This window comes from Equus asinus, chromosome 8 (genome assembly GCF_041296235.1).
Source record: "Equus asinus isolate D_3611 breed Donkey chromosome 8, EquAss-T2T_v2, whole genome shotgun sequence".
NCBI lineage: Eukaryota > Metazoa > Chordata > Mammalia > Perissodactyla > Equidae > Equus > Equus asinus.
In genome coordinates, this window is record NC_091797.1 from 38,260,454 (window position 1) to 38,273,181 (window position 12,728).

Sequence of the window (12,728 nt, forward strand, 5' to 3'; positions counted from 1 at the left end):
GTATAGTTATTGTAATTGTGAACTATTACCTCTATCACTGGATATCTCTCAGCACTAAGCACTTACCTCTTTCATTTGTTACCTATCCTCTTGATTCCTACTGTAAAATCGTGTTCCTGTGAGATGTCACTTCCCATTATATTCCTTTTTGATGGTAATTGTCACATAGAATGCCATCTGTTTTGTAGAATCTATTTATTCTTATTTTACCAATTAAAAACTTTTTTCTATCTATATATTCTTAGTTTATCAATTATTTATTTTCTGTATCCAGAGTAATATTTAATGTGCAATTTTATAACTGAACTTTCCTGTATCATGTCACATTGTGATAGTTACCAAGGACACAATTCTTTATTCCTGTACCTAAGACGGACGTGTCTAACATTTCCAGCCATTATTATTTATATATTTTGTCTAATATGAATCAATCTTTCTTACTGCATTAAAGTCAATTGATGCCTACCTGAACAGAGATGATGATTCCCAGTCAAATTACACAATTCTTTAAATATGGTAGGAAGGAAATGAGATGAAGTTTCTCATTTGACTTCAGTCAAAAAAAAATTCCTTCCCTTGAAAGATTACTTTTTGGTGGTACAAACAGCTTTAGGAGGCATGGCTGCCACACAGGAAAGGAGGAGGGATCAAAGTGACGTAGATTAGCGGAACATACTTTTGAGAATCAATGGGATAGCACATCTTGCAGCTAGATCTTTCCCATATGCAGTCTTTCTGAAGGATAATAATTTTCCTGAATTGTAGCGAGAAAAAAATTGTAAGTAAAAGACAGAATATGACAGTATCCTAATACCTCCCAGTGTGCTCCCAGTGTGACATTGGAAGCTATTGTAACACACTGAGACAATCAGATTCTTTTTTCCATTTTAGCGGGCATCTCCTTTGTCTGATATTTATTTTTCAACCTGAAATCATATTCATTTTTATACCTGCTGGATAGGTAGCCATTCAACATTTTAAAAATTATTATATATATTATCCTGTAAAGCAGCAAATCATTTGTACAATTTTGTCTCACCAGGGTTGTATCTGTTATCAACTGCTGTCTTGGTTCTTATTGATATAAGAATATATCATTATTTTATTATATATATATTTATATATATATTTTATATGTATATTTTATTATAATGGTGCATTATTATCTTGGTGTTTTTCCTTGGATGAGTTAGCATTTTATTTTTGCCCTCCTTCAATTTGGTGAGTGCTTCCTTTATTAGATATAATTTAAAAATTGTCCAGTGGTTCATTTCAGATGATTGTCTTTATATTTGTGTATATGTGCATGAGACTGAACCATGGTTTGTTTTTCTTTGCTGTTCTGAGCAGGTGTGAGTGAGGGGATGTATCCTGTCATGGCACGTTTAGACTGTCTCTCATATTTTTATAATTATTTCTGTTACGAAATGTTTTTCCATAGATTCTTAAGGGGATACTACTGATCACATTCTTATAAGAAATCAAAAGAAGCATGAAATATTGTGAAATACCACATCTTCTATGTCACATGTGGTGTTTACTCTGAATTTTAATACATCCATTTGATTGACAACAAAGTAATGTTGCGACTAAAAGTACAAACTTTGATGTCAAAGGCACCTGGCTTTGTGTTAAAACGCTTAGGAGTTTAACGATCTTGGGTAATCTATTTAACCGCTTAAATCAGTTTCTTCATATGTTTAAAGGAGATGGCAATGAATTTCGAAATATTTTGAGAGATTAGTTGAGATTACGCATGTCAATATTTTGGAGCATGTCAAACACTCACAACACTAGCTGGTATTAATATTATTAAGTGTAAGTGGCATATCAGTTCAGCCTTCAACCTTTGGATACTTTAATTTTTCAAACTTTAAATTTGAAAAATTTTTCACTGATTACATAGTTGTTTTTTGCCAGATATGAGAAATAGTACTCTTTCATGTTGTTTAGGATTGAGTGTAAAGTTAGATTAGTTTAAGTAATCTTTCTCTTATATCATATATTAAATTTCTATTATATGTGCTTTTACTTTTCAAAATATATAATTTTTTTGTTTATTTTTCTTGCAACTAAATTACTGGACAAGGAGGACATTTATGTCATGATAGATGATATTTCCCAGCTGCCTCTCTACCACTAACTCTTCTTTCATTTGATCTTTGCTTTTCCCTTATTCAGATCTTATTAATATTTATTTTATGCCATTTTGTACCAATTTCTTTCACACATAAAAGTGCCTACACCCAAACCTGATTCAGATTTTAAATGTTTTATAAGAATTAAAAATTTACTATATGATTATCCATTTGAATATGCTAGAACTGAAATATTCGTTTTCTGATGCCAATTAAGTTCCTGTATGATCATGCTTACGTAATACTGAATAACTGGATGAAAATGGCTGTCAACTAACCTTAGGGCTGGCAATGTGTTTGGTCCAGTGTAACTGACTCTTCAAGATAGTTCCCAGAAAGGTGTATATATAAAATTAACTGATTGTACATGGATGTTCTTAGATTTTAAAATACATCAATGTCCTTTTCTTTATGCCTCTCCTTGTATTACTTTTAGTTTTACATTACCTCTCTTTGACCTGTCATTGCTTTGACAATGTATCTGTCTTTATCTCTATGTATTTATATATTTAATTATTTTATCATAAGGAGTGACGTAAAGCATTACTCTTTTACTAAGATTATACAATTGGATAACTTTTAAAAATGTTCATCCTGATTATAATGCTGATAGGGAATCATCCCACTACTTTCAGGAAATCCATACACTCTAGTTGTTGGTAATATGTGGAAATGAAATCAGCAGAAGAAAAAGAAAAATGTGGCCACTGGATTTTAGAGTTCTGATTCCAAGTGACTACACATAGCCAATGAATTTTCAGAGTTCTTATAAAATTGGTACGGTAATTTTAGGCATCTTGTGGGCATAGTTAAACATTGTATTTGAATGGTGGTAATTGAATGGTGTCTGAGTATTTAATTGTTCTACAATAAAAAAAGGACCTGGGTAGCCTTCACAAATGTAATATATTAGGTAGAGTAGAGAGGTGAAACTGCCAAAATGTGTATATTCAGCACTATAGTGATATTTTGAAAGTACTTCAGTCTTTTGTATATTTTAGATCATAAACTTCTTTATCTGAATGTATTTTAGAGATTATCTTCTATTATATTCTATTGCATGTGAGGTAGGTACAGTTCAGTGGTGTAGAATTTGAGATACATATTTAAAATAACCTCTCTCCCTCTGTCTGCTTCTCTTTATTTTTTCTGATCTTGCTCCCTGTGTTTCCCTCATTCCCATTTTCTCAAAAATGTTCCTATATTCTTACAGTACTTTAAATTCTATTAAACTCAATCAGAAACAGACCTTTGTTACCTATGACTGATGCAAACACAAGGTACATTATTTGATTTTTCTTACATTACATATCAATGATACTACTTTTAGTGATAATGTGAAACTGAATTGGTGTATGTCAATCTTAATGAGTACATCATTTATTAAACAGTTGTACATAAAATCCCATAGTTATATCTTTTAACATGATCAATTCATCTCCTGCCCCCTTTATTTTTTTTGAAGATACCTCCAAAAAGTTGCTAAATGCTTGGTCTTGATAGGAACCATGTGTTATCAAAGGATGGAACAGAGAAATGGAAGTTCTTTCACTGGCTTTGTCCTGCTGGCTTGCTCTGACAGGCCTCAACTGGAGCTAGTCCTCTTTGTGGTTCTTTTGATCTTCTATATCTTCACTTTGCTGGGAAACACAACCATCATCGCATTGTCCCACCTGGACCCACATCTTCACACCCCTATGTACTTTTTCCTCTCCAACCTCAGCTTTCTGGACCTGTGTTACACTACCAGCATTATTCCGCAGCTCCTGGTCAATCTCAGTGGAGCTGACAAGTGTGTCTCCTTTGCTGGTTGTGTAGTTCAGCTGTACATCTCTCTAGGATTGGGATGCACCGAATGCATTCTCTTAGGAGTTATGGCATTTGACCGTTATGTAGCTGTTTGCAGGCCCCTTCATTACACAGTAATCATGCCTCCCCGTCTCTGTGCCCTGATGGCTTCTGCTTCATGGTTTATTGCTTTTGCCAACTCCTTATTGCAGACAGTCCTCATCTTCCTTTTACCACTTTGTGGGAGGAATAAACTAGACCACTTCCTTTGTGAGATTCCTGTATTGCTCAAACTTGCCTGTGTTGACACCACTATGAATGAGTCTGAGCTCTTCTTTGCCAGTGTTATCATTCTTCTCATACCTGTTGCATTAATTATCCTCTCCTATGGTGGGATTGTCAGGGCCATCTCAAGAATAAAGTCTGCAACAGGGCAGAGAAAAGCATTTGGGACATGTGGATCCCACCTCACAGTGGTCACTCTGTTCTATGGCACAGCCATCTATGCTTATCTCCAGCCCAGCAACAACTACTCTCAGGATCAGGGCAAGTTCATAGCTCTCTTCTACACCATCGTTACTCCCATGATCAACCCCCTCATATATACAGTGCGGAATAAGGATGTGAAGGGAGCAATGAGGAAGGTGCTTTGGAAGGACTATGACTCCAGATAATGGGGTAAGGAGGATGTTTTAATGAAAGGACTTGAATACCAGAGTCCTTAAGATGTTTGTGCTCTCCACGTATCATCCAAAATTTCTCATGACAACCTTCAAGGAAATTTCTTTACGTCATTCTCCTATGAAAATGAATGTTCCAAATCTTAGTTCATGACTTCATTCCAGTCTTTAGAGATACTGATTCAGTGTTTGTAGATCATCTGCATTATATTTATTATTTTTAAAAGCTCTACAGGATTTTCTTATTTGCATCCCCATTTGGGAACATTATTCCATTTCTATTCACAAAAGGACCTTTAAGTATGTACCATAAAGACACAGTCAAATAAGACCATAAAACCAGTGGAACACAGTAAGAAATATTAACATTTTAGCATTTTCTAGCAATCGTAGAGGGCTATCACTTATTCTTGTATTTTGGTGATGGCTATGTTACAAAGTCCATAGGTTTACTGTATCAGAGCTTTTCACAGAAATAGGTGGGGAAACTGTGAGTAAAACAAGCTTTAAGCTCAAAGAAAAACCTGCTAATATCAATCCTGATAAAGCCATTCCGAAATTAGGTCCTACTGTGACCTCACCAGCATGGCGGCCGTATTATGTAGCATTCATTGCATTGAAGGCTGTACAAGGATCCCTGGGTGAAGGATGTGATGTAACACTGCCAAGAACAATGGCAGCCCTTAGCTGATAATAACATCAGGCAGTGCTTACATATAATTTCGTACGTAGTCAGAGAAACATCGATGTAAGTTATGGCAGTTGGTTATTTTAATTTTTGCAAGCCACCTTTTTCCTTTCTCAGAATGGCTTTTGAGGACATTATCTCATCTGAATAGTACAAGACCCAAGTCCTGTTTCATAGTCTACACATTTCACCTATAGTAATGCAGCAAAAGTTTCAAAGGGTAGAATATGTTTAGATTTCTCTGTTCATACTATTTTATAAATTCTTTGACTCAGGCATCTATTAGTTACAGCCTTTGTATCTCACATCTGGCAAAGCCCCATATAATTTGAATTCAGTGGCATTTTATAAAAATATCCGAAGTGGCCCTTTATTCCCAGGAATCCTCGTGTTGTGTAGAAGCTTACTCAGATTCATCTGGAGGAAATTTAAATAAAGTGCATATTAATTTTTAAAAATCTCTTTATGTCTAAGCTTTACAAATAGCCATCTCTTTATGAAATAACTGTCATGCAATTCTCAATTATGTAATAAGTGTAAACTTTCCAGAAAAATTGAATCTGCTATTCTAGCTCTTAGATTTCCACTCAGGCTCAGTTTACAGTGTAAATTTGATTCGGGGTATGGATCCTGTTTTTTGGTATATATTCAGTGTCATGAACAGTATATTTTTACACGGTGGTTGGAGCTTTGACAATGTCATAATCACAGAAACATTTTGTAAATGTAGATTTTACAACATGTAGCACAGTGCGGGTAAAACCATGTATGTATTTGGGTGGAGACATAAGCATAACAATTCTCATACATTTCCCTCTCCTGACAGCTAAACCTCCTCCTCCTTGAATCCCCTCAGTTGGTCATTCTCACGACAAGTGATCTTGCAAGAGACACAGGTTGGCGACCTGGAAATGACAGCTAGGGCAAATTATACGCATGGTCAAGATTCTATCTATGTCCCCAATGGCATCACAGTATTCACACCTGAAATCAACACTTGGGAAACCACGTATTTTGACACCATAGTAATGCTTAACGCATACCAGTATAAAAACAGTTTTGGAATAGTATTTACCCACAATGGTGACAAATTTCCCACTTTCTATGATTATTCAACAACCCTCTGATAGTTATACTCAAATGGTCCCTTTAAAGTTTCACAAATGAAATTTCTTTGATTCAGAAAACCTCAAGGCCTCATGTAGCCAGAGAGACTGTTTTTCTGACTAGCAACTACTTCTCTGCTCTTAAGGACACATGAAACGCTGCCACAAAATGGATTTATTTTCTTTAAGCAAACGTTTGAATGGCATTTGAATAGTTAAATTACTTGGGAATAAATTACAGATGATAAAGATTTCTGGGTCCATGCTAAAATAAAAAAAAATTACTTAAGAGACCAAACACAACAAATTCTGTATTGTGCTGTAACATTTTTCAAATGAGATCTAGGAACTCTATCTTCTCAAGCTCTCCATGCTTGTCAACTGCCAAAATTATCTGGACTGTTTCCTTTTGAATCCTCACCAACAACAGTGGAAAGGCTGCAGCAGTCATACCTGGGCTTGGCCAAATTATTTTATCCCACCTGTGTTGAGCATCCGGAGTTCAGGACTAACATTATACCCTAGAGCAATTCATAGATTCTTCCAGCTCTTTCATCCTCTGAGGAACACAGGGTGCACACCACCAGCTCAGGTGATGAGCGATCACTGAGACCCAAAACGTCAATCAGGCTGGCGTAGAACACAATTTTTAACCGGCATAAAATATCCTAACAATAGCAAAGGATACAAACAGGAGCACCAACACATGCAATATCTATGGGGCCCCAATCCAGTCAGACACAGCTTCCTAAGTTTTCCTTTCTACAGTGGAATTCAATATTTTCTTTTTTGGAATGTGGGGCACTAACTTGTGTGGTACAAGTCAGCACAGAGAGGGCTTGGGAGTTTCTCAGTTTATAGTGTCCCCATCATTGTAGCGTTGCTCTGGATTTAGGACTAACTTTTATTCATTAGTATAATTGCAGCCCACGTGCTGTAATTTTACTACATTCTAAACAGATCCTATGCATCCTGCTGTGAGCAAACTTTTGGGACTCTTCTCCCTGGTCTAACAGGTGAAGCTAGCAAGCAAGCTGCATATGCTTAAAGTCAGTACAAAAGTCTATGGTGTACTATGAAGCAGCCGGGTAGGCTATCCTACTCCTGTGTTAGAATGCCCTTAGTTGGAGTTGGCCCGGAGGTGTAGTGGTTAAGTTTGCATGTTCTGCTTTGGTGGCCTGGGGTTTGCGGGTTCAGATCCCAGGCATGGACCTACACACCACTCAACAACAGCCACGCTGTGACTGTGTCCTATAAATAAAGTAGAGAAAGACTGGCACAGATGTTAGTTCAGTGACAATCTTCCTCACCAAAGAAAAAAAAGAAGAGAAAAGAAAAGAATGACCTTGTAATATAGTTGAGAGCTTTCTTCCATCTTTTTACTGTAGTATCATATTTCAAAACTTGACATGGCAGACATTGGGAACCACCCATATGGAAAATTCTTGGAAGTGTGGTTTGCTGAAAATGTGGGCTCTTCACTGCTGAATTTAGTCAAACATGTAAAGAAGAATATCAATCCTACTCAAACTTTTTTGAAAAATAAAACAGGAGTGAACATTTGCAAATACATTTTATGACACCAACATTACCCTGCTTCTCTGCTTTTGGATTTCTGTAGTTATCACTAGATAAATGGATAAATAGCCCAAATGGGGAAAGGGGAAAGCAAAAGGCTCAGAAACAAAGGGAAAGAGAGAAGACAAAATTCTTACAAGCTCAAAAAACTCAGAATGCATTGAAGTAATTACAATTAAAACATAGCGCCAGACTACATAGCAAGCATGTTGTTTAATTATTATTTACTGAAAAACAATTCACTTTTTGAAAGCACTTTCACATACATGGTCATCTTACACAAAAAGTGCGACATATTAAGTATAGAAAGCTATATTTTCACCAAAAGCAATGGTAACAATCTGATAGCTTTCTGTTCAGTACAACATCCAGTCCTCCATCTCCCTCCTGTGCAGGATGAACCCTGGAGGTTCTCATGTAAGCAGAGTTTTCATGCACTGGAGCTGTACACTCCCATTGCCTCTATGAGTTTTTTGAAAGATTTTGAAAAGTTTCATCTTTGTGGGTATTTTCTGGAACCTAAAGGAAATTAGGTAATGTCATCTCATCTGCAAATAGTGACAGTTTTACTCGTTCCTTACTGATTCAGATGCATTTTTTCCTCTTAATTGCTCTGGCTAGGACTTCCACTACTATGTTGAATAGAAGTGGTAAGGGTGGGCATCCTTGTCTTCTTCCTGATTTTAGAGGAAAAGTTTTCAGCTTTTCACCACTAAGTATGATATTAGCTGTGGCCTTCTCCTATGTATCCTTTATTATATTGAGATACCTTCCCTCTGTACCCACGTTGCTGAAAGTTTTATCATAAATGCATGTTGAATTCTAGTCAAATGCTTTTTCTGCATCTATAGAGATGACCATATGATTTTTATCCTTCATTCTGTTAATGCGATATATCACATTGGTTGATTCATGCGTATTGAACCACGCTTACATCCCTGGAATAGATCCCATTTGATCATGATGTATGACCCATTTAATGTATCGTTGAATTCAGTGTGATAATATTTTGTTGACAGTTTTGATCTGTGTTCTTCCAGGGGAAGATTTGTCTTCTCTATCTTTACCTTTGTTTCTGAGCTTTACCCTTTTCCCTTTCCCCATTTGGGCTCTTTATCCATTTATCTAGTGGAAACCACAGAAATCCAAAAGCAGGGCAGCTTTTGGGTGGCAGCATTTCACTTAGGAAGTGTGGACATTTCCTCCTACTTATCTCAGATAGGGGACAAGCAGTGAGGAAGAGAATCTGAGAGCTCGGAATATTTCAGAGACCAGAAATAGCCTGTGCAAGCATTTACTGAGGTCGTGGCAATTGAGATATGTCAGATGAAAGCCTGTCCTATGTCTAGCTCTACAGAGAGGATGGTGTCCCGGAACCTGGTGGAGAAGCGTTCCTGTTCTTTCCTTTTGCATTGAAGTTGCTTTTCCTTAAGGTTATTTGTGATTGTTCCTTGATGTATTTCTTTTAGTCCACCTGATTCCTTACAAATCCCTAATAATTTTTCCTTTTTCCTAAACTTAGCTTTTCCAAATGTGATGTTATCAACCATACTCATCCTCTAAAAAGTACTCCTGATCATTTATATTATTTTTATGTCACCCTTTTGTTTCCTGCTTTCTTATTGTTGTAAGTATCATATTGGGTCCTATGTGTTGTTCCTTATGTCCTCTTGCTTTCTCTCTCTCTGTCTCTTTCTCTCTCTATATATCTGTATAAAAATATGGCCAGTTTAGAGAATAATTAATAAGGGAATTGTCATAATATCACCATCCTTGTTAAGAACTAGAACCTGGACAGTACCTTGGACAGCCTCTCCCCAATTGCATCCTTTCCTCTCCCCTTGATTTTGTTATGATCAGGCTTTCGATATTCTTTTTAGTTTTGACTATAATTTTTTTAAGGAAGGTCAGCCCTGAGCTAACATCTGCTGCCAGTCCTTCTCTTTTTGCTGAGGAAGATTGGCCCTGAGCTAACACCTGTACCCATCCTCTTCCGTTTTCTATGTGGACCACCTGCCACAGCATGGCTTGATAAGCGATGTGTAGGTCTAGGCCCAGGATCTGGGCTGGCGAGCCTCCGGGCCACTGAAGCCGAGGGCACGAGCTTAACCGCTGTGCTGGCCCCTTGACTACAATATTTCACTATAGCTGTAGTTTTACCACCTATGCTTGCATTCATAAACAACAGTTTTTTTTTAACCTGTTTTTGAGCTTAATCTGGAAGCATTGACTGCTTTGTGATCTTCATCTTTTGCTCAGTATTTCTCTGAGGACGTCATTTTGATTTGTCTAGCTGTAGTTTTTTCACATATGTTGTTGCATAGTTATATCAGTTACATCAGTAGGCCACAATTTTCCCTCTTTACTGTTGATGAGCATTTGGATTGTTTCCAGGTTTTGGTTAATACAAATAATGCTGCTATGAGCATTCTTATACATGTCTCTGTCTCTTGAGTCACATGGCCAAGAATTACTCTAGAGAATATTTAACCTAGTAATGTTAATGCAGGTTAGCATTCCCAGATAATGTCAAACTATTATCAAAGTAATTCTACCAATTAATACTTTCAGCAGCAAGAGTGAATTGGGAAGAAAAGTGTCAATAGCAGGTCTGTAATTCCCTCTCTCCGCTGGACACCTTAAGCAGTATTAGTCTTGCCTCGTCCTCCTTATAAATATCATATGGGATTTAACTAGTAGGGAGATATCTGAGAAAATCTAAGCTAAGAATGTTTTTAGTAGGAAATAGATAATTTACCTCTCTATGCTGAAGTTTATAAATAAAACTGGAGTTTATGGATATATGGGAAACAGTTGACTATAGAATGGAAGTTAATCACTGAAGCTCTCTATACTTGTGTGACTAATGGCATATAAAAACCAGGATGTTTCAAACTTCAATGGCTTTCTCTGAGCCAGCTTATGCTGCTACTTAGCAGTTGTCTATTACTCTGAAACCAAATGTGTTCCAGTCTGAAAGAAGAGACTTTTTTTTTTGAAGTTGCATTTTATATTTAGGGCCCAAACTTGCCAAATTCAGATGGTATTTATGCTTGCCTTTTGCCTGTGTAGTCAAGTGAAGATAAGTTGTTTTGAAATAAATTAATTGATCTTCAAACTTGACTTCAACAGCCAAAGCACCCCTCATAATCCTCCATTTTTCTTTAGTGATTATTTATAACTATCCTGGTATACTCTAAATCATTTGAAATGTAAATGCAAAGACTAGTTGAATTCAAACAAACCATGTAAGTTCCATTAAAAAATCAATAATTTTTCTTTTTATTGTTTGTGTGAACCCTTAAAACTTTTGGATATAAACTGAACAATGGTGTAGAGGATGTGAGATTTTATTCCTTAGCCTATTTGAAGTTTGGTAATAAATGTAGTGGTTGTCCTCCATTATAGTCCCTAACCTTATAGAACCTTATATTCCTAAGCTTAAAGATTAGAATGTGCCCAATTATTAGCTCTGTGATCCTTTGTAAGTTGGTTATGAATGGAATTGAGAAGTTAATTTACATATTTACATTTAAAATTGAGAAACAGAATAAATTTTTATTTATATATTTGTATGTTTATATGTAAAATTATTTTTCAATTTGAGAAAAATAATCAAGTTTTTTGTAAAACATCAAAGTCACTCAAAGATGAAAGCAAAAGTAATTGGTGGGGGAGGGAAGCCTGGTGGTGTAGTGGTTAAGTGCATGATCTGCTTCAGTGGAAGGGGTTTGCAGATGTGGATCCAGCACGCCTCTTCAAGCCATGCTGTGGCGGCATCCCACATAAAATAGAGGAAGATTGGCACAGATGTTAGCTCAGTGACAATCTTCTTCAAGCAAAAAGAGGAAGATTGGGAACAGATGTTAGCTCAGGGCAATCTTCCACACACACATAAAGAAAAAGTAATTATAGGGGGATCTAGAGAGTTATCTGTCCTCTCTTAAATGTATGAAATGAATAACAGAGACAGATTAGGCATCCTCTGGCATCTTCCTTGATATTCAGTTTCCCCGAGGGTTGTCATCTCTGAACATCTGGGGGACATCAGCCAATCAACAGTACAGGACATACATTCCCCAGAGACTTCAGCCAGGTGGACAGATTTGGTTCACCATCTGTGCTAGACCCGTCACAGGACAGTTTCACACCATCTTCTCATGTTGCTCTTAAGGTCTCACTGACACATAGCCAGGTCATTGTATTTGGGAAATAATACTGAAATTTAGAAATTGCCTTTCTTTGTCTTTCTACCACCCAGAGATAGAAAGCAGATCTCTTGTACCATGTGAAGATATATGAAGTCATGAGAAAGAATCCCCTTGCTTCAGGAAAATTTCTGGATAATCCAACGCTGGTATAATGAATCTTGGCACTCACTCCACATAACCTACTTCCTGACTCTACATATCCAAGTTCCAACCCTAGTACTCTATGAAAGGACTCCTTTGTATGAATGCTGTTGGCGCCTTGCTCAGATCCTTTATATTTGGCTGGAGCCTCCATCCATCCCTTACTTATTATAAGTATTGACTGCTAGATTCCCAGCCATTCCCTTTTTCAGAGAATTGTTGTCAGCTGAAAAGGAGCCTCATTGCCAGGAGGTCTCTGCAACCTGGTCAGGGCAGCTCACAACAAATGACTCTTGGGATATACAAAAGGCTGCCTTTGCCTTGAGATGAGAACAATTCTCCTGCAATTCATGCTCCAGAGGTGTGCTGTCCAATACAGCAGTAACTAGCCACATGTA

General features: G+C 36.9%; 1 protein-coding gene across 1 annotated transcript; it reads left to right on the top strand.

Annotated features, from left to right (window-relative positions):
* Positions 1-3,661: 3,661 nt before the first annotated feature.
* Positions 3,662-4,600, top strand: LOC139046062 (putative olfactory receptor 2B8). Its single transcript, XM_070516834.1, has one exon. It carries the CDS (start codon positions 3,662-3,664, stop codon positions 4,598-4,600), a length of 939 nt encoding a protein of 312 aa, XP_070372935.1.
* Positions 4,601-12,728: the final 8,128 nt, after the last annotated feature.